The sequence below is a fragment of the Desmodus rotundus genome, chromosome 2 (genome assembly GCF_022682495.2).
Source record: "Desmodus rotundus isolate HL8 chromosome 2, HLdesRot8A.1, whole genome shotgun sequence".
Classification (NCBI taxonomy): Eukaryota; Metazoa; Chordata; class Mammalia; order Chiroptera; family Phyllostomidae; genus Desmodus; species Desmodus rotundus.
In genome coordinates, this window is record NC_071388.1 from 118,085,966 (window position 1) to 118,107,971 (window position 22,006).

A 22,006-nucleotide genomic window follows, 5' to 3' on the forward strand; every position below is an offset into this window, starting at 1 on the left:
GTACCTCAAACACAGAGACGCAGGCACTGGCAGTTGGAAGGGTGGCTTGTGTGCACTGAAATGGTGTGGGCCAGGATGTCTGCTGTGGCGCTATAGTCCCATTGCCCAGATGATGAAACAGAGGCTCACAGAGCTCTCTCATCTGAGGTCAAGCAGGTGATAGCTGTGCTGGGACCTGACTCTGAAGCCTGTGCTCTTTGTACTCTAATCCTGGTACATTTTACTCTCTGTCTAATAGTTGGCCAAGGGCAGTGTGTCTGTATCAAACTCCAACAGCCAGCCAGTGGCATGAGGTTGGTACCCAGTAATTGGCAAATAGAAATATTATTTCTGGCCTCTAAAATAAGATTGCAGACAGATAGGCCTTGTTAGGGCCATTGATGTGGACCTGGAGAAACGGTGTGAATCAAATTCTCTTTTAAATGCACCAGGGAGCTCACTTTTAAAGGGCTAGTGTTGCAATTTCTGTTATAAAATGGAGGGTGTGTTCCATCTGTGTTATGGGCTGAATTGTGCCCCCTCAAAACTCATATACTGATGTCCTAAACCCTGGGATGTGACCATATTTGGAGATAAAGAGGTGATCAAGGTTAAATGAGGTCATATGGATGGACCTCAGTCCAATAGGACTGTCCTTACAGAAAGAGATAAGGACACAAAGGAAAGGCCGGGTGAAGACAACAGAGAGAAGATATCCAAGGAGACTTGTAGCCCCCAGAGCTGTGAAAGAATACATTTCTGTTGTGTAAGCCACCCAGTCTGTGGTATTTGGTACAGCAGGTATGTGGTATTAGCTGTCTAATACAGTGTTTCATCTGCCTAGAGTTTGTGTAATGCTTGAGCTTGAAGATAACTTAAAAATGACCCCTCCCACCCTCTTATTTTACAGAAGAGGCCATACCCCTGGGTTGGAGCCTAATGTACTTAGATGTATATATAAGTAGAGTTAGGGGCAGAGAAAAAACTAATTTTCTCATAACCCGGGTGTGCTTAGAGTAAGGCAGTCACATCTCGCCTGCCCCTTCCCCCCTAACCCTGGTATGTAAGCATCCAGGCTTGGAGGTTTAAAGACCCTTAGGGATTTCCTGTCTGCCATAGGTCAGGGTGGCTTGGACCTCAGGGTGTCAGGAGTCCTGGCTCTTCACCCCCAGAAAAAAACAAAGGTACCTATGACATCACCTTTAGGCTGGCACTGCCAGACCCCCATCAGTGCTCTTGTCTCCCACCACGAGGAGGAGGCCTGGGGCCAGGCTCAGTTTTCTGGACTGTGAAATGGGAAAAGGCAGCAACAAGAAGCTGATGAAGGCACCACCCCTACAGACCTGGAAGATCTTGGGTTGGTGAGGAGCAGATGGTGAGGGTGATCCAGCATCATCACAGAAAGACTCAGTGACTCTCCTCCAGGTCTAGTCTTATTGAGTGTCAAATGGAGATCATGGAGTCTAGGATCATAGTGTGAGGGTAATGGGCTGTGATGGCCACTGCAAACTTGCTTTGGACATTCAAACCCTTGTGGGACCCAGCAAAAAGGGTGTTAGAGGCTACATGTAGAGCTTGGTTTAAATATACCACTAACTGCAGGGTGACCCTGGGAAGGCTACTTAGCCTCTCTGAGCTTCAGGTTCCTCATCTGTGAAGTAGAGCTAATTATAAATTTCTGGAGGGGTTGTTAAGAAGATTACATAAGAAAACAGGCAATGTGGCTGTTGTCCCCAAAGGACTATATACACAATTTGCACCCTTCTTTCCTGTTCCCCTTTGCACCTTCAAACCCTCTTATGATTTTGATGGAAGATGGGGAATTTCTACTCTTGGATACCTCTGGGTAGAAATGCTATCTATCAGGGTTCGGGCTTCCTTATCCTAAGGAATGAGCCAGTGCTGACGTGGGTGGTGGTTCCCTGCCCAGTTCCCTCCTGGTCCCGGAGCTCTCTGTTACTGGTGGGCTGGGTTTCTTTGTCTCTGAGGCCACTTTATGAGTCACATAAACTGAGATGCAGAAGGGATACTTTAGAACAAAGTTTTTCCTTATCTGTAACGGATCTAACTCTCCAGTTTCCACATTAATGAGGGTCCGCGTTGACCCTTGGATTTTGCAAAGGCTGGTCCTCACTTTCAGCATTGCCAACAGGCTCCCTCATGCTTCTTCTCATTCCTACTTTATTCTACCACCAGAAGTAATCCCCTTCCTCTCTCTGCCTTCCCATATTTTACCAGACTCTGAGGTTTAAGATCCCCTCTCCTTAATGCCCACTTGCTTTTGCATGTGGTTTTCTGAGGTCCAGAATGCCTTCCTTTCTTTATACTCTGGTTTACAAAATGTGTATCAAATGTTCTCTTTTCTCTGAGAACCAGCCCCTTCCATCCCTAGACAGAACCAAGGCCCCACCCTACATCCCACCTCTCCATCCCAGCTGCTAACCATGATGATCCTGGGCAAGGGACTAGACAGTAATAACAGCCCACTGCCACCAGGGGGTGCCCACATAGAAAGAATCAAGGGGCCACACACGTAAGGTCTTGTACCAGTTTGGATTCCAAGCAGGAAGTGACTAGGTACAGGGACAGCAATTGGAATATCTGTGGACACTGTCCTCAGGCAGAGACAGGGATTTCGGCCCAGCCAGCGTCTGTAGCAGTTCACAGAAAAACTGATATGGATCAGGGCTTCCCACTTCCCTTTCCTGAAGATGCGCCGAAGCAGAAATATACCCAGTCAGGAGTTCATCCAGGTTTCTCAGCAGAGACAGCAGGTCAGGGAGGCTTAAAAAATCTTCTTCATAAAATTTTCAGCGAGGGGCCCTGATAGGATAAAGTCTACCTGGCAGTTAGAATCAAGATTCTGGTCTGGAGCGGGCAAAACCAGCCCAGTAGATCCCTCCCCAAATTCCATCCTGAAGAAGCTCTTGTCTCTCTGGGTGATGGCTGTACCTACTATGTACTTCTCAGGGGCTCTTGTCCCTACTTGTCGGTCACGCTCACCAGGTGGGGGCCCCTCAAGATCATATCTTGTTCACTCTCATGTCCTAGGTGGGCCCAAGTTCATGTCCTATAAATGCCTCTTTGAGTCCTGCCCTCCCAGAGTTCACCAAATTCTGTGGGCACATATTCTGTGCATGCTTTGTAGCCCTATGCTTCTGTTTCTTTCCTTTTTTAAAAAAAAAAAATTTTATTGTTATTCAATTACAGTTGTATGCCTTTTCTCCCCATCCCTCCACCCCACCCCAGCTGAGCCCACCTCCTTCCCCCACCTCCACCATTCCCCCCGATTTTGTCCATGTGTCCTTTATAATAGTTCCTGCAATCCCCTCTTCCCACTGTCCCCACCCCACTCCCCCTGGCCACTGCTAGACTGTTCCCCCCCTCAATGTCTCTGGTTGTATTTTGTTTGCTTTTTTCTTCTATTGATTATGTTCCAGTTAAGGGTGAGATCATATGGTATTTGTCCCTCACCGCCTGGCTTATTTCACTTAGCATAATGCTCTCCAGTTCCATCCATGCTGTTGCAAAGGGTATAAGCTCCTTCTTTCTCTCTGCTGCGTAGAATTCCATTGTGTAAATATACCATGGTTTTTGGATCCACTCGTTTGCTGATGGGCACTTAGGTTGCTTCCAGTACTTGGCTACTGTAAATTGTGCTGCTATGAACATTGGGGTGCACAGGTTCTTTTGGATTGGTGTTTCAGGGTTCTTAGGGTATAATCCCAGCAGCAGAATTGCTGGGTCAAAGGGCAGTTCCATTTTTTAGTTTTCTGAGGAAATTCCATACTGTTTTCCACAGTGGCCTCACCAGTCTGCATTCCCACCAACAGTGCACTAGGGTTCCCTTTTCTCCCCATCCTCTCCAACATTTGTTTGTGGATTTGTTTATGTTGGCCACTCTGACTGGTGTGAGATGGTACCTCATTGTGGTTTTAATTTGCATCTCTCTGATGGCTAGTGATGCTGAGCATCTTTTCATATGTCTCTGGGCCCTTTGTATGTCTTCCTTGGAGAAGTGTCTGTTCAAGTCCTTTGCCCATTTTTTAATTGGGTTGTTTGTCTTCCTGGAGTGGAGTCGTGTGAGTTCTTTATATATTTTGGAGATCAGGCCCTTGTCTGAGGTATCATTAGCAAATATGTTTTCTCATACTGTTGGTTCTCTTTGTAATTTGGTGCTGTTTTCTTTAGCCATGCAGAAGCTTTGTATTTTGATGAGGTCCCATTTGTTTATTCTTTCCTTTATGTCCCTTGCTTTAGGGGACATGTCTGTGAAGATGTTGCTGCGTGGAATGTCTGAGATTTTCCTGCCAATGTTTTCCTCGAGGACTTTTATGGTGTTACGACTTATATTTAAGTCTTTTATCCATCTTGAGTTTATTTTCGTGTATGGCATAAGTTGGTGATCGAGTTTCATTTTTTTGCATGTAGCTGTCCAGATCTCCCAACACCATCTGTTGAAGAGGCTGTTTTTGCTCCATTTTATGCTCCTGCCTCCTTTGTCAAATATTAATTGACCGTGAAGACTTGAGTTTATTTCTGGGCTCTCTGTTCTGTTCCATTGGTCTATGTGCCTGTTTTTATGCCAGTACCAGGCTGTTTTGATTACAGTGGCCTTGTAATACAGTTTGATATCAGGTATTGTGATCCCTCCTGCTTTGTTCTTCTTTCTCAAAATTGCTGCAGCTATTCGGGGTCATTTATGGTTCCATATAAATTTCTGAAATGTTTGTTCTATATCTGTGAAACATGTCATGCGTACTCTAATAGGGATTGCATTGAATCTATAAATTGCTTTGTGTAGTATGGCCATTTTGACGATGTTAATTCTTCCAATCCATGAGCATGGTACATGCTTCCATGTTTCTTTCCTTTTTTAAAAAAAAATCTTTTTGTTGATTTTTTTTTGAGAGAGAGAGAGAAAGAGAAACACTGATTTGTTGTTCCACTTATTTATGCATTAATTGGTTGATTCTTTTATGTTCCCTGACTGGGGATTGAACCTACAACCTTGGCATATTGGGAGGATGCTCCAACCAACTGAGCTACTCAGGCAGGGCCACATACTTCTGTTTCTTTTCTCCTTAGCTGGAGGACTGCATCTTTGCACTATGGGCACATTGGATGGGCCTAAATGTTCCACATAAGAGAGGTGAGGGGGAGCACCCTGGGCAATGCTCTGAATGAGAGGTAGAGCAGGACTCAATGAGCTCTGGTGGAATTAATGGATGTGTCCACTTTCACTGCCTCTCAATTGAGTTACCTTTCTCCGCATGAAGTAGTCTAGACCTCCCTTATCCTCTCTTGGGTGGTATGATGTTTGGTCTTATGTTACCTTGACTAAACTGTAGATCCCTATTGTTTAAACAAACACTAATTTAGGTGTTGATGTGAAGGTATTTTGTAGATGCAATTAAGGTTTATAATTAGTTAACTTTAAACAGAGGCAATTACCTCGACAATCTGGGTGGGCCTGATTCAATCAGTTAAAAGATCTTACATTAGTTCTGAATTCACATTTCTTTAATTGAAATAAATACTAATGACAGAAGTATATATATACAAAAAGACCTTAAGCTCTTAAGAGCTGAGGCTTCCATGAAAAGAAGGAATTCTACCTGTGGTCAGACAGCAGCTCCCACCTGTGCCAGAGAGTTCTAGCCCACCTTTCCTGAATCCTGCCCTGCAGATTTTGGACTTGTGTTGTCAGCCCACACAGTAGTGTGAGCCAATTCTTTGCAGCAGATCCCTTACTATGTGTCTTCTACTACTTCTGTTTCTCTAGTGGAATTCTACCTGTGCCAGGTGGGCTGGGGAAGCTCCCTGTGCTAGGAAGGGGAGGATGAATTTGGGTGATAGACTTATTTTGATATCACTGTATGTCAGGCAGTGTGCCAAGACTTGTATCACATTGAACCTTCTGAGTATCATATGTCACAGGTACTATTATCATCCCCATTTTTTTAGATAAAGCAACAAGACACAGGTGAGTTAAGTTCTATGATCAAGGCCACACAACATTCTGCAGGCCAAGATCAGAAACTCCTGGCTCCAGAGCTCAAGCTCCTAATCTTTTTTGTACCAACAACTCCTTTTGCAGCCTGCTGAAGCCATGGACCTCTCCTGAAAAGATTCTTTAACATGTATAAAGTAAAATGCACAGGGTTACAGTGGAAATAATGATTTAAATAATTATCAGGATATTTTAAAAATATTTTATTTGTTCATTCTTAGAGAGAGGGGAAGGGAGGGAAAAAGAGAGGGAGAGAAACATTAAGGTGTGAGAGAAACATCAATTGGTTGTCTCTAGCATGTGCTCCAACAGGGACAGGCCCGCAACCCAGGCATATATTCTGACAAGGAATTGAACGTGTGACCTTTCGCTTTGTAGGCCAATGCTCAACCAAAAGTGAGCCACACTGATCAGGGCTATCAAAATGTTTTAGAACACAAATTTATAATATGGTAATACATGTGCTTTTACATTAAAGCATTTCATTAACTATACTAGTGACCATCTACATATCACATGACTGCATATCATATCTATAATTACTATACTATGCTATGAAAATGCCTGTGGTTCTTCTTGGTGACAAAGTCACAAGTATTGTTAACACTATATATCATTTCTTGCTTACCTTCCTAATGCAAGGAAATGTTAAATTGCAATTAGAGTGATAACAGAGATGAGTTTCTTCCCCATCAAGGTTCCAAGATCCCCTGAATCAGCCCCCATTTAAGGACAGACATCACCAGCCCCCAGCCCTTGTGGGTACTTGCTTTGCAGGACTGACAATAGAATAAGTTCATGGTCCCGAATGAAGCCCTGGAACACATTGGGCACACAGCAGACATGTCTTTTCCTGTCTCCACTTCAAGACTCAGGTGAGCAGGAGGAGTGAGGGTCCCAGAGGAAGACACAGGCAGCTGGAGTGCCTTCTGAGCCAGCTCAGCCCTGACAACCCCCAAGGGCCTGGGCCCACTTGTATTCCCCACACATCCCTGCCATGGGGATGCCTGGCCTGGAAGCCCTTCACTGTTCTTATGTAGACAGAGGCCATGACTGCTCATGTTTCCCACAGATTCTTCCCGTGTTTGTGTCAACATGGGCCACACTCAGCCATCTGGCTCACCCTCTTGTGCGGAGAGTAGCTTTGTCAACTGGTGGCTGAGAAGGAGCAGGCAGAGCATCTTCAGGTGGAGAGCCAGGATGGAGTCAAGGAAAGGTAAGCTAGCCCAACTTCCCTCCCACCTCCCAGGTACCTCATGAACAGCAGCCTGAGAGGCCCTCTGCACCCCACACTACCTCCCCAAACCCTGAAACAACCAGGCCAGCCCTGATGAAAATAAATGTCCCAGCATGATGGCCTGATTCCAGCCTTAGCCTCACTCCCACCACTATCCCCTGCGCCCTTCATGTTACTTCTTTCACTGACAAGAAGGCAAGGGAGAGGGGACTAAATGCTCTGAGTGATTATTAAGGGCCAGGCACCTTGGACACATGATGTCATCTACTCCTGTCCAGCACTCAGGGAAGTGATGCTACGATGTCAGTTTGACAGTGAGAAAACTCAGGCTCAGAGATATGTCACTGAGCAGTAAGAGGCCAGAATCTGAACCCAGCTCTGGTGCCAAGATCCGTTCTCTTTCCACTCACATGTTGCCAGCTGCCAGGCTTCACAGGGCATTTTTGATCATTCAGAAGGCCTTGATCATACTAATTTGTGTTTGTGACTCAATGGTTTACCGTCTGCTAGGTATTTGAAAGGTAGCTGTGCTCAAGTCTCAGAGAATCACTCTGTCATGTACACAAAGGCTGAGCAGAATCCTTTGGCATTTTAAAGGGCAGGAAAGGTGGGGAACATTTGAGATCTTGCTCCCCTGCATATGTTGTCAGTTTGGCTCAAATAACCTCTAATAAAAATTTTTAAAAAACAACAGGAAATGTGTGTGAAGCTTGGGTTTGGCGGGGTAGAGCTGAGCAGGTGGGATGGCAGAGACCACCATGACCAGCTCCACTTGAACCACTATTTGGACTGAGCTGCTCCTACCAGTCCCCACTTCGAGCCTCAGGTATTTGTGACTGAATTATGCTAGCCTCTGGGGAAGCCCCCTTCCTCTGATGGGAGGGGCCACTGAATCCACAGCCTATAGCTATGATTCCATTTTTGCTTTCACTGGAAAGAGAGGTGGAAAGAGTGGGAAAGGTGCCTCTACTCTGTGACTTGGGGATTGGAGTGGCTGGGGGACAGGGGCCATGGCCCAGGAGAGAATGTCTGTTCCTTTGCTGCCTCCTAGGGCCCATCCAATGTAATTCTTACTCTCCCCCCACCCCACTTCTGAGTAAACAGGGCTCAAGTGATTGCACCCATCTGTCAGAGGAGGGAACTGAGGCCTGGAGTGAGGGAGTGACTGTAGACTCTTGCTGAAGCCTGGACTTGCAGGTGGGAGCACAGTGGAGTGGGAGGGGGGGCTTCCTTTGGTGACATTAATTCCTTTCCCTCATTTTTGAGAAGCATGAGCTTTGAAAAGATTTCCTCCTCTCCATGCATGCTCTCCAATCCTGCATGGAGTTGACAGGCCAGGGCAGTCAGGTTAGGTGTGCTTAGGGGGCAACTCTCAGGGAATTTGAAATTGGGAATGTTATAGTAACCAACCTCTCACTTCCTCTTGCAAATCCCTGGATCCTGCTTTCCTTTTTTCTCTTTCCTTTACCCAAGAAAGCCCAAGATATGTGTGTGTGTGTGTGTGTGTGTGTGTGTATGTGTGTGTGAAGTGGGGTCAAAGGAATGGGCAGGGTTGAGGTTTACCTGTAATCCTCCTTCAGATTTAAGAAGTAATAAGTATTGGTAACTTGTTAAGATGAGGAATAGGTTCAGGGAAGTGATGCAACTTGCTCAAGGTCACACATCTTGTAAGTAGAGGAGGCATGAGCCATTCATGCTTTTCACTTCATTGTGCTAGTGAATGGTGGATTGTGTCACATGTCACCTTCCCAGGCAACATGCAAGCTTGCACAATTAACTAATTCATTATGCCCATGATGAGCACTCTGTGTGTCCCTTGTGCTATGCACTTGGGCCCTAGAGATAGGCTGTAGTTCTTGCTCTTAAAGAGCTTGTGGCATAACAGAGGAGAGACACACACATAAGGTAATCATTCCAATTTACTGTAACAAATTCACCCATCAAAGACCACTCCAAGCCAAAATACTGTTCTAAGTTTTTAGAGAGTGACTAACTTTCGCTTGAGACATTCATGGAAGGCTTCTCTTAGGAGGAACTTTTGAGCTGGCTTTTGAAGAGTAAAAGGAATTCATTAGGAGTTTGAAACAGTGAGAAGGATGTTCCAGGTGGGGAAAATGAAACAACTTGTGCAAAAGTTGTGGCATTTCTGTGGGAGCCTTCCAAAGACAGTGCCTTAACCCAGCACTTCCCAGATTGGGTTTCAGGAATATTAGTGCCCCTGCTGATAATAGTGTTAGACAATAGTGTCTCAGGGTTTATCTTATGCCAGACACCCTTTTAAGAGCTCTCCACATTTAATTCATTTAACAACAACCCTATGAGGTAGGTACTACTATTATCCCCATTTCAGAGATGAGGAGATAGTGGCACAGAGAGATTAAGGAAGTTGCTCAAGGCAGCATAGGTAGTCAATGGCAGAGGCAGGGTTGAAAACTGAGTCAGAATGTTCTAGAATCCATGCTCTGTGTACTCCATGTACTATATAAAAGCTGGCTAACTATGTCAGGGAGAAATAGCAGGATGACTCTTGGCATAGTAAAGGTTCTGAAAAGTGCATCAGTGAAACAAACACACACTGCAAATATTTTGATCCAGAATTTCCCAAACAGATTCTACTTAAGAATACTTTTTTTTTTCTTTCAAGTATGAGCTTATGGAAAACTCTTTGACAATTGCTGTTTTGTTCCTAAGAGTGACTGTAATGGAGGCCAGACCTTTGATTGAGGTGGGCACCGGAGGGCATTTCTGGATCCTGATGACTGCCAGTCAGGCCCACTGGGTGGCCACCATCTCCCAGAGCTATAGCCCTCCCTCAGCTAATCTGCCTGGACCATGTGCTCCTTCCATGTCTTCACAACACCAGAAAATCAAACACATTCCACTGTAGAGGAAGCACCTTTTGTGTTGTCAAAGCTGCACTTTCAGCCTTATGCTTGATTTCTGTCTCCTGACTGGGAGGAATGTGGCTGTCGCAGACAGTGAGAGGTTGCCTCGTTACAGCTACGTTTCACGGGATGTGTGTGTGTGTGGCAGAGTGGGTACACAGAGTGAGTAGCCAAGAAGAAGGAAAGCTGGGAGCCAGAGAGAATGGTTTCTCTCAGCTATACAACCTCTGGCCTGGCCAGGGGTCATGCCTCTTGTGTAGGGGTGAGGCCAGGAGAGGAAGGGCATGCATGGACTGTCCAGTGTTTCCATACAGCACTATAGCCTCACATCAAAGCCTGAGAACATGAGTGAATTCTTGGATTACTGAAACACAATCCCTTCCTGCCAAGGGAACTCAGGCAGCCACAAGCATTAGCACCATGGACAGCGACAGACCCTTCAGGTGCACCCTATGGAAGGGAAAGAAAAGGCTGGACTTCTTTCACTCAAGGAGACATCGGTGGGCCTGATTTTTGATAGGATCACAGAGTATTTTTGCACTGCTTAGATGGTGTCTTAGCTAAATTTGCTGTCATCTTCCCACTAAACCCTCCCACCACCCCCAGATATCCCATCAAATGGACGCAGAGTCCCTGAGAAAAGAAACACTTGCCAGGGGCCCACAAGATGGTCACAAGGGGAGACTGATGGTAGCAGAAGATATAACCATGTTCTCCAGGAGGGCACAGAGATGGCTGAGGTCCCAGGAGCACTGTAGCACTGTATTATTTTTTCCCCTGCCTTGTCAATGTCTTCAGGGCCAGGAAATGTATTCATTACTTAGCCTGGAGTAGCTGCTCCATTAATGTCGGAGAGGTGGGAGGAGGGCTCTGCTCCATGGCCAAGTTCTCCATCTGCATGAACAAAAGACTGCATCTTCCTCTAGGGGAAATCCTTATGGTCTCTGATGAACTTTTGAATCAAAAGTCTGTTTCCTTTTTTGGTTAATAGGTATGTTTCCAGACATGGAAACTTGCTTTATTAACAGCACAAAATAAGCACAGTCCTGAAAAACAAAACAAAACAAGAAGCCACACCCCTCTGGTGGTATCAGGGGCTGTTGATGGCTTGCTGTGCTGCCCGGGATAGGCACACACTCAGAAGTGGGCTCTCCTGTCTCATTCTGCTCCACCTCACACTGGCATATTGAGGATCCAGTCCCAGAGCCAGTTCTGCGGGATCATGGTCTTTGAAGAACAGCCACTCTCCTTCAGGGAAAAAGTCACTCAGAGAAGTAAGATACTGCAAGGGTTATTTGAGATTGTCACTGGTCACATGTGTCACCCCAGCCCTGGGGCATAGGTGACTCCAGTGAGACAAGATCCGTGTTGGTGAATGTTATCAGGAAGGCAAAAGAGGAGGTTGGAAAGATAATCTGTGTAAGCTTACTCAGCCAGCAAGTGCAGAGTGTCTCTTTTAGCTGGATACCCCATATCTTGTACACAGTAGGCATTCAATATTTGTTCCATGGATGAATAATGAAACCACGCCACCCTACCTGCTGAAGGACTGAGAGAAGCAGGGTGGGCAGTGTGGCTTGAATATCTGGCACATTGTCGGGATAAGGCTGGCTCAGTGAGGACCCCAGCTTAAATCACTATCACCTGGGGGTTCTGAGGGAGCTGTCTTTGGCAGTTGGGGGCAATGCAGGGGACTCGGGCCCTGGAGAAAGCAGAACAAAGCCAGCTCCTTGGAAAAGCAATAACTAGGGCTGCAGCCAGTTTCTGAGGGGGCCAGGCAAGGACTTGCCCGGCTGGCTAACACTCTTGATTCAACTGTATTGCTGCTGTTTCTGGGCTAATGGGCCTGGTGGGCACTTCCTCATTGGCCCCTGAGTAGAACTGTCTGAATATCTTCAGGGGCTGGAGTATTCTTCCCCTACCCCCTCAGCTCTGTAAGCTCTAAGGAGCTAGAGCTGGAAACAGAAAAGTGCCCACAGGTCATGGTGGCCCAGCCTCCCAGAACAGTGGAAGCTTTGTACTCAGCCTTGTTCCTGCCTGAAAAGACTGGAGAGGCTGCAGTGCCCAAACTGCATAGAACACTGAGCCAGAGCCCAGCACAGAGTACAAAATGTTATTTCCTTTATCTTTCTTTCAAAGCAATTGCTCAATATACAAAATGAAAGTCTAGGGGCTGGGGGCTGGGTTCACAAAGAGAGACACAGGGCAAGGCCTACTATAATAGCTCCAGAATGTTGCAAAAATGATGGATAAGGAAAATGGACCTGGAAGTCAGCATAATCATTGTTTCTGGGGAGTTGGGGCTTGATGGGCCATGCAACTTACAGTCTCACCAGCCCTGTACAGACCCCTTTGCTCTGTGCTCCCTATACAGACCAGCCTCTTCATTGTGCTCTAAATACCCTTTGGTGGATGTCTCCACCTCTGTTATCTATCCAGATCTCTTACTGGTTCAAATGTCACCTGTCCTTCAAGGTTATGCTATGTCTATTCATCCTGGAATAGACTTCCTGAAGTACTATGGCCACAATGACTTGCTTTTACCAGCCCCTTTCTGTTTACTCCTTGTCTACACCACCTAAATAGATATCTTACACTGTTGCTTGGTGCTTTCTATTTGTTAGTCTCATCCTCTCAAATAGACTGTATGTGCTCTAACAAGGACATCATCTTGAATCCTCCTCTCTCAGCACAGTATTCTGTATATGGTAGATGCTCAATAACATTCTTGCTGAGAGAATGAGTGAGCAAATACATGAATAATGAAAGAGGGAAGGAAGGAGGGAAGGAATAAAGAAAGGAAAGAAGGCAACCCATTCTGGTTTTTATCAGGCTAAAGGGAACTTGCACAGCTGCTAAGGTCGGTGTTCGTTCTTTACCCTCCGTACTTACTCTTCTGTCATAACGTCTTTTAAAAATTTTCACTTCTTTCAAGCAATATAAAATACTCAAGAATTAGAAATGTTTATTGAACACTTACTATGTCCTTGTGATAGTTTCTGTTCTCCAGAGGCTTACAATCTAGTTGGGAGATAAGCGTAATGCATACATGAAGACTTCAGCCAGAATGGCCAAGTGGCTGGAACTCCAGGCTCTGAGAGACACCTGTCTGGGGTCCCACCATGCCTTGGAGCAACTACTCAAAAAATTACATACATTTGTACATACATAGACTTATCTGAGTTTCCTCATCTGTAAAGTAAGGTCTCATATCTTATAGAACATTAAAAGAATATACATCTAAAATTTTTGGCATAGTGCTTGGTACATAGTTAGTGCTAAATAAATATTGCCTATTATTATTACTCCTAAAAACATCAAACATTTATTGAATTTTTGTTATGAGTCAGACTTTGCCTTATTCCACCTCTTTCTTGATTGTTGATTTCCTCTGCCATGCTGTATCATTTCATTAGCAAATAAACGTGCTCACATTTCTCCTATCTCTAACCTTAGCTTCGTGATCCCACAGCATTTGGCTGTCACCCATTTCTGTTATTTTCCTCTCAAGCTTCTCAAGAGTTGACTACACACAATGTTTCCATTTCTTCTCTCACATTTACTCTTCAGTCCACCGAAGTCCAGCTTTTTCTCCCATTACTCAATTGGAAAGGATCTTCGTACAGTTTCTGTATTAGTCAGGCTGGGCCAACTGCTATAACAAATAACCACCAAATTTCAGTAGCTTAACATAATTTAGATTGATTTCTCACGCAGGTCATGGTTCAGTGTGGGGTGGCATGAGCCTGAGGGAAGAGAGAGCTCTGCTCCACACAGTCATTCAGAAGTCCAGGCACCATTTATCAAGTGGCTCTGCATCTCCAGGAACCTCCAAAGCCTCTGTGTTTAGCTATCAAATAAAGTAAAAGAGAGCTTAGAAGATTTCATGGGAGATTTTAGGGGCCAGGCCTGAAAATGGCTTACATCACTCCATGTTCTATTGGCCAGAGTTCAGTCTCATGTCCCCACCATTCTGAAGGAGAAAATGGGAAATATAGTTTGGCTCTGCCCAAGAAAAAAAAGGAAATGGTTTTGTGAGCATACAGAATTATCTCTGCCACAGTCCTGAGCTACTTCTATGTTGCCATACCCACTGGATACCTTTTTGTCCTCATCTTACTCTATCTCTTAGCATATTTCTAAGTAAATGGTCATATCTTCCTTCTTGAGATGCTCTCCTCTGTAAACCACTCTGCTAGGTTTATTCCTTAGCCTGGCTGCTGCTTCTCAGTCTCTGGTGAAGATTTCCCTTTCTCCTCTATTCAGCTTTGTGATGACTAGGGTGGAGGGGTTGTTCTTCCCTGGGTTTTCCCTGGGGAGACTGGGTTCTCCCACTCGCTCTACCAATTCCTCATTCTTCATTCTCAAGGCTACAGATTTGACCTCACCTCTGAGTCTACTGGCCATGTAGTAATTTCATTAGATATTTTACTGGCATCTCAAATTTAATATTTACTAAAGTGAGCTTGCAAATCCTTTCACCTCCCACCTTCCATCTCCTGCAATACATTACTCTTCCTCAAAAGAATATTCACCCATAATGAATATGAGAAAGGGGACAAGGCTTAAGCCATATCTAAGGGGTTAACCCTGATTTCTCCTCCTCCTCTCTTAATTTTCTTCTCAAATCCATTAGCAAGAGCACTGTATTCCATGTTCAAAATACATCTAGAATTCACCCACTTCTCTTCTACTAACTCACACCAAACCACCATTACCTCTTGATTGGATAATGCAATAGCTTTCAGACTAGTTTCTTCATTTCTACTCCCTCCCCTACACTATTCACCACAGCAGCCAGGGTAATCTTTGAAAAATGTGCATCATGTCACTCCCCTACTTAAAACTCTTTAGAGTCTCTCAATTGTGTTCAGGATAAAAGCCACATCTTTTAATGTGGCCCCCAAGGCCTTGTATGATGTGGCCTTTTATGTCATGCTGCCCTTCCCCTTGTGCCTGGAGCCAAGATATTGGCCAATGTATTCAACATGATGTCTCTAAAGGGCTTACAGTCTAGTTGGGGGCACAGGTCTCATTCAAAGAAAGTATGCCGATAAACAGCCATGCCAGATAGTGGCAGCTCAGATGCAAACCCAAGGACGTAAGTAGAAAGAGTTGGAGGAGGTTGAGGAAGGCTTACTGGACAGCCAGAATGGAGGGGAGATATCCCTGTATTGTTCACCACTACGCACTCAGCATGCAGCACAATAAAATTCAATAAATATTTATTGAACAAATGAATGACACATGCATGCATGAATGAATGATCTGATTTCTGCCCTATGGGAACTCAAAGCCTGTTGTGGGAGGCTAACAAGTAAACAAACATTTCATCATGGTACATGATGGCAAGGATATGTACGTTCAAGGTACTTTTTATCCTCAGGAATTATCAGCTCTTCTTGGGGAGGGTTCAGGGAAGACTTTGGACAAGAATGTGGCACTTAGCTGGGACTGAAAGGATACTTAGGGATGAGTCTAGAGGGATGAGTAGAGACAAGCATCCCAAGTAGAAGACACTGTAGTACAGACGAATGAGGATGGTACCTGTTGCTGGCCATTTGAGCAGCAAACAAAACAGCCTGTGATCAAGTGTCAAACTACATGTCATAGACCACAAGGGCTTTGGTGGGTAAAAAGTTGGAGGTGACTAGTTAGTTGTCAATGGATGCTGGTGGAAGAAATGCAGGTTGGATTACTAAGGGCAGTTTTGGGCAGATTTGAGTCATTACTGGGCCTTGAAATGTAAAACTACAGTCAAAATGGAAGACAATATGCTAATAAAGATTATAATAGTAATGAGAAGATAGTCACTGATGATGTGAATCACTCATGGGGAGCAGAAGCCAGGTGGATGAGGAGGTGTGTCAAATGCTCCAGCAGGCCACTCTGTCTGGCTCTCACTGTGGGAGGAAGGGAGGGAGGGAGAGAGGGAGAAAGGGCAGGGGAGGGTCTCATGAATTATGTGGTCTGGGATGGGAGGCTGCCTGCTCTGTTTTCTCTAGCTGTGGCTGTCCCTGACCCTGGTGGAGGGCTGGACTCGGAAGAAGGCTCCCTCTCCATTGGGCTGTAGGTGCTCCTGGGAATGCTGATCCTCAGGACACGTGGCTTTGCTTGAGGTCTGCAGGGATGAAAGCTGGATCTCATACATTTGTTCCTCCTTGCTTCTTCCCTGACAGATCCTGCAGGGCCAAGAGCACTGGGATTTGGGGATGATGGCCTGCAGGGCTGGGAAATTCAAACAGAGTAAGTATCTTCCTGAAAATGTTTGTCCAGGTGGAGCTGATGACCAGAAATGGTCTGGTCAGTCTTGATAGAGGGCAGGAAGCCAGAGCATGGCAGCTTGAGGGCAAGGTGGGAAGGACAGTGTGGTCCCGTTTCTTGACTTTAGAGAAATACAGGGTATGTAGGTGATCTCTGGGTCTCTCTCTTATAAATCATAAACTCACCTCCCCAACCCTGCTTACTGACAACATATCTCATTTTAGTGGTCTTAAGCATGATGGGAGAGGTCTAAAGTATCAGTGTTAATAATAATAACTAACCTTTGTTGAGCCAGCTATTTTGCTAAGGCCCTTATATTAATTTACTCATTTAACCTCTAAATAACTCTGAGGTAGGTACTTTTGTCATTCCTGTTCAACACACATGGGGACTGAGGCTCAGAGAGGTGAAGCAATTTGTCCAAGGTCACACAGACACAAAGTTGCAGAGCCAAGATTGGAACCAGGTGGTGTGGCTCCTGGAGTCACTGTGGCTCATTAGTTCTAGGTGTGGCCCTAGAGAAGGGAAAAGGCTGTCCCCAGAACCCAACAACCCAATGAAGACTGTGACCAGGAGCTAATTGTCAATGCTACACTCACTGACAGCCCCTGGACTGAGTGTGAGGAGGAGCCTGGCTCTGTCATATGGGTGGAGAACACTGGCAAGCAACATACATTTTCAAAGCCTTTGTTTTCTCATCTGTATAATGGGGGAATTGCTAATGCATAGGACTGTTGGGAGGAGTAAGTGAAGGAAAACATGCAAAGTGCCTGATGCATTTTAGCAAGTGCCCAGTAAAATGAGTTCCTTGTCCCACTTCTCTCCTAGGTAAAGTTTGCTTCAAGCTCAGTTTAGTCATCTTTTCTAGAAATATGTACTGAGGGAGTGCCAGGAGCCATATCTTCTGTTAATCTCAGGGAAATACACTGATGAAGGAAGAGACTGGAACAATGTGGGATGGGGTGGGGAAATGGCCTAGAGTGACCACAGAGAAACAAAATGGATTTTAAAGTAACCCACGAGAGCACAATACCTGATAAATGAATGTTCTCTTCAAAGCAATAGCCTCAAGAGGGCACAAGATTGTTTCAGAGATGCTTATGCTCTGCCAGACACTGATATCAGCCTATGGGTGGACTTTTCTCCCAGGGTTGGCCAGGTGTATTCTCCACATCAGGGAGGGCTGGATCAGGAGACAACCTGTCCAAAGTCACATAGCTACTGAGGGCAAGAGCAGAGCTAGAAGACAGAACTTTTGATTTCTGAGCTGGAGGTCTTCCCAATACACAGGAGTATTCACACCCTTCCTTTATCCTTTCATGATGTCCAGGAGATAAATAATTCTCTAAATCTGGTGTTACCACTTAGTTGAGACTTCAGCTCAGAATGGCTTTGAAGTTTTTTGTTTTTGTGTTATTTTTAACTAAACTCACCTCAGTAGGAGGGAGCTTCGGATGTCCACAGGCACTTGCCTGAGGATCTGACTGGTAGTGGCCAGCTGGGAGTGGGGGCAGAGTGCACCAAAGTTACCCTCAAGTGCTGGGTGTTCAGCATTTGCATCTCTAAATGAACCTTATACAGCAGACAAGGGCCAGGCATTTTCTGGGTGGAAGAAGGGGGCTGAGGGCTTTTCAAAGAGTCATGAAAAGAGTTGATGGGGTGGTTTTCTGGATCCTCTATAACAGCTTACTCAGTCTACTTAGAAGGGTGATTTATTCTGAGGAAGTAGCTTGGGAGGGCATTCAGAAAGTCCTTTGCACAGGGCCTCACGGGACTGAGGTTCTCCTTGTTGGGCTAAGGTCTGGTCCTGAATGGAGGTAGGGGAATGGATTGGTGACTCTTGAAGACCTTGCTGGCATCAAGATTCTGGGCGCCTTCGTGGCCATGTGGAGGTGCCTGTGTGCGTCCATAAGAGCGCCCGTGAGCGTTCACGTGTTGTTGGTGGGAGGTGCGTGAGAGTGGCCTGTGATGGGTGTGTCTGGAGCGCAGGGCTCCCGGCTGTGCCCGCTGCGCCCACTTGTGGCTCCCAGGCACTGCCAGAAAGAAATGATCCTTTCCCATCTCTTCCAGGGACGTCGCCCTAAAGGAAGAGTAAGGAAGGCTGGTGACTTGAGGGCGCAGTCTCCCGTCTCCCGAGTGATGGCAGCGCGCGTTACTTCGCCGCCTCCGCATCTCAGCCCTGGACTACTTACGTCAGGGTAGCTGGGTCCCCAGTCTGCGCTGCAGCCAGTGAGCGGAGGGAGAGCAGAGCAGAACGCACCGCAGACACCCGGAGCCCTCACTGCACGCTGAGCCCCGCCGAACCAATAGTCAGAGTCGCCGAGCCCACGCCAGACGCAGCATCCTCACCCTGTTCCCTTGCCGCCGGTGGCCAGACCCGTAGGACACCTGGCTTGTCCTGTGCGCCCTCGCCTTGCACGCGGAGCTTCGTGGCTCTCCCGGACAGCCCTAACACAGTGAGCACCTGCGCCTGGGCCGGGGCACTTCTCGCTGTAGTAGTTGAGCGTCCAGAGTAGGGGATCACCACGTCGGAGGTGCGGCCAGGACCGGCGGAGTCGGTCCCCGAGAGTGGGGAGCGGGGCCGCCCGCACCGCCCCACCATTACCTCCCCAGGCGGCAAGGAGGAGCTGGTGGCGGTCGCTTCCCGGCAGTGGCAGCGTCGGCGGCGTGCCTGCCTGGCAGCCGTCGGCGTGCTCCTGGCCATGGCACTGGGGCTGCTCATAGCGGTGCCGCTGCTGCTGCAGGCGACAACCCCCGGAGCAGCGCACTATGAGATGATGGGCACCTGCCGCATGATCTGCGATCCATACAGCGCCGCGCCAGGCGGGGGCCCCGCGGGCGCCAAGGCATCCCCACCTGGACCCAGCACTGCCGCCCTAGAAGTCATGCAAGACCTGAGCGCCAACCCTCCTCCCCCTTTCATCCAGGGACCCAAGGGCGACCCTGGGCGACCTGGCAAGCCGGGGCCGCGGGGGCCCCCTGGAGAACCGGGCCCGCCTGGTCCCAGGGGTCCTCCAGGGGAGAAGGGCGACTCGGGGCGGCCCGGCCTGCCAGGGCTGCAGCTTACGGCTGGAGCGTCGGGAGGTGATGGGGTGTTGGGTGGCGGAACCCGGGGTGGCGACGGATCAGAGGGTGAAGTGACCGGCGCGCTCAGCGCCGCCTTCAGCGGTCCAAAGATCGCCTTCTACGTGGGTCTGAAGAGCCCCCACGAAGGGTACGAGGTGCTCAAGTTCGACGACGTAGTTACCAATCTCGGTAATCACTACGACCCCACTACCGGCAAGTTCAGCTGCCAGGTACGGGGCATCTACTTCTTCACCTACCACATCCTAATGCGCGGCGGCGACGGCACCAGCATGTGGGCGGACCTTTGCAAGAACGGGCAGGTCAGTGACCCTCACTCCCACCCCACCCCTGTCGGCTACGCAAGTCCCCGCAGACCCTTGTCTTCACCCGGTGCCCGAATTACTTGGGAACCAACGTCCTCTGTTCTCGCTTGCGAGCGCCCCAGCGAGCCCGAGGAGGGAGCGCGCCACAGGATCCTTCTTCCCAATGTACCCTGGTCGCGTTTATCTGAATGTAGCGCGGGAGGTTGTGCCCCGAGCGTCCAGAGGCCCACTACTCAAACTGCTCTCCCTGGCTACTCGCGTACTTTGCCTGCAGTCTTTTGGGCTCCTAAAGAAGAAACCTTTCTTCTTTTAGCTCCTCCTGTGCACCCAGCTCACCCCTTTGCCCTACAGTCTCCACGCTTCCCTGCTAGGTCAGTGTTCATGAAGCCCGTTCTCTTCTCTTTTCCGGACTTGCCGGCAGAGAAGAGGGGACCGAGAAGGAGTTAGCTAAATTGGAGAGAGAAGGTGGAGCCTGGGTGGGAGCGTGGACCCCCGAGCCAAGGGCAGAAGGCGGCCAGGTGTGGGCCAGGTGAGGGCCTAGGCAGAAGTGACCCAACCCAACAGCTCCCGTGGTTTGCCCCCAGGTTCGGGCCAGCGCCATCGCGCAGGACGCTGACCAGAACTACGACTACGCCAGTAACAGCGTGGTGCTTCACCTGGATGCTGGGGACGAAGTGTATGTGAAGCTGGACGGCGGGAAGGCGCATGGAGGAAATAACAACAAGTACAGCACTTTCTCCGGCTTTCTTCTGTACCCGGACTAGAGTCGCAGGGAGCGCGAGGTGAGGTGGCTTCAGGCCGCCCCATACTCATGGGGGCGCGCTGTTCCCTAGCAAGGACCACTCTCGCTTCATGACAATTCTGATATTGTTGGAAAAGACACATTCCTGCTGTCCTCCCTGCCCCGCTCCCATCCTCGGTGTGTCTGCGACTCACTACGCTCTGGGCAGTGCTCCTGGTCCCTGTCCCCAACCTTGGGAGGGGGAGGGCAACGCCAACGTGGGGGGGATGAGTGTGACCTGAACTCCAGAGGCGGTGGACAGCGGCAGTGATGGCGGCAGCACAGTTTGCAAACCTGATTGGACTGAACAGGCTGGGCGGAATAACTGCCCTCTTCCAGTCCCCCTCCTTCTCCGAGTGCCCTGAGACCGAGGCCTTCCAATCCTGGCCAGCGAGGTAGGCCAAAATGAGCATGACCTCCCTGGGGCGTCCTTTGAGACTCTAAATACTTGTGCAAATATCCCTGTCCATCAATCAAAACCCCACCGCTGAAGAATCCCAGCAAAGGGAAAATTCGCTTCTTCTCTGTACTCCTGACTCAGACTAACTGCGATGCATTAAATTATGTTTCTAGACTACAGGTTCTGATGTTTTTGTCAGGGTGGCCCCAAGGCCAGACCTCCAGATGTCCACTTTGGCATAAAGACCTTAACTGAGTCCTGAATAGCCTCATCTATGCCTGCTTGTTAGCCACTGCCTTGTCCCTGCCACCTGAGGTGGGTAAAAAGATGTGGGGCGAAGGAATAGCAGCATCCAACCCTTCCCGGAGTATTTCTCCCCTGAACCGGAGAGGCCCAGATGAGGTGGGGGAGAGAAAATTAGATGTAGACAGGAGAAGGGTGGCTGAATCTTCAAGTTCCCAGCCTTGTGGGGGGAGGTTAAAGGGCAGGAGTTTGTGGAGAAGGAAGGGGTAGAGGATGCAGAGTGGGAGGCAGGAATGAGCCACTTGTCAGCAGGTCATCTCTGAGATGTTTGTCCCTTAAAGGAAGTGCAGAAGTTCCATCAGAAATAAACCCACCCAGACACAAAGTATACTCAGCACCTGTCCATTTGCTCACACCACCAGCTAGGGCCCCAGCTCTCAAAAGAGCTGGTAAACTGAGGCAATCTAAGAATCATCCAACTCTCTGAATTCACCCAGGACTGTGTGGGAAGAGATGGATACAATCCCTTTGTCAGGGACACCCTTTTCCAGGGTCTTCCCTCCCCAAATGCCTGGTACTGTGGGTACCTGCTCTGAGCCCGAATGTGTTTGGTCTCCTCTGTCAGCATTCCACACACACAAGGGAGGAAACACTCTACCTGGTTTTGCTTTACTTTTTTTGTTTTGTTTTTAGATCATTAAATTCCAATAAACAATAAATTATCTATAAAATAACCAGTTAACAACCTGTTAGTACTTACTGAGTTCACTTTGACCAGTTGTTTGAAGAAATGTGTGTACACAGGGGTAACCCCA

The 22,006-nt window shown here is 47.7% G+C and overlaps 1 protein-coding gene across 2 annotated transcripts; it reads left to right on the forward strand.

The window, feature by feature from the left end:
• Positions 1-7,138: 7,138 nt before the first annotated feature.
• On the forward strand, positions 7,139-21,123 carry C1QL2 (complement C1q like 2). Of its 2 annotated transcripts, XM_024569752.3 has the most exons (4): positions 7,139-7,208; positions 16,294-16,360; positions 18,449-19,764; positions 20,352-21,123. In XM_024569752.3, the coding sequence occupies exons 3-4, from the start codon at positions 19,081-19,083 to the stop codon at positions 20,529-20,531; spliced, it is 864 nt and encodes a 287-aa protein (XP_024425520.2). In that variant the 5' UTR covers positions 7,139-7,208; positions 16,294-16,360; positions 18,449-19,080; the 3' UTR covers positions 20,532-21,123. The 2 variants fall into 2 exon arrangements, with proteins under 2 accessions (XP_024425520.2, XP_053775406.1); XM_053919431.1 differs by lacking the exons at positions 7,139-7,208; positions 16,294-16,360 and having other exon boundaries at positions 18,438-19,764.
• The last annotated feature ends 883 nt before the right edge of the window (positions 21,124-22,006 follow it).

Bases quoted from the DNA above. Each gene is read 5' to 3' on its own strand.
- C1QL2 (XM_024569752.3), top strand. From the start codon at position 19,081: ATGGCACTGGGGCTGCTCATAGCGGTGCCGCTGCTGCTGCAGGCGACA. The intron at 19,765-20,351 runs GTCAGTGACCCT...GTTTGCCCCCAG, and splicing joins ACCTTTGCAAGAACGGGCAG to GTTCGGGCCAGCGCCATCGC.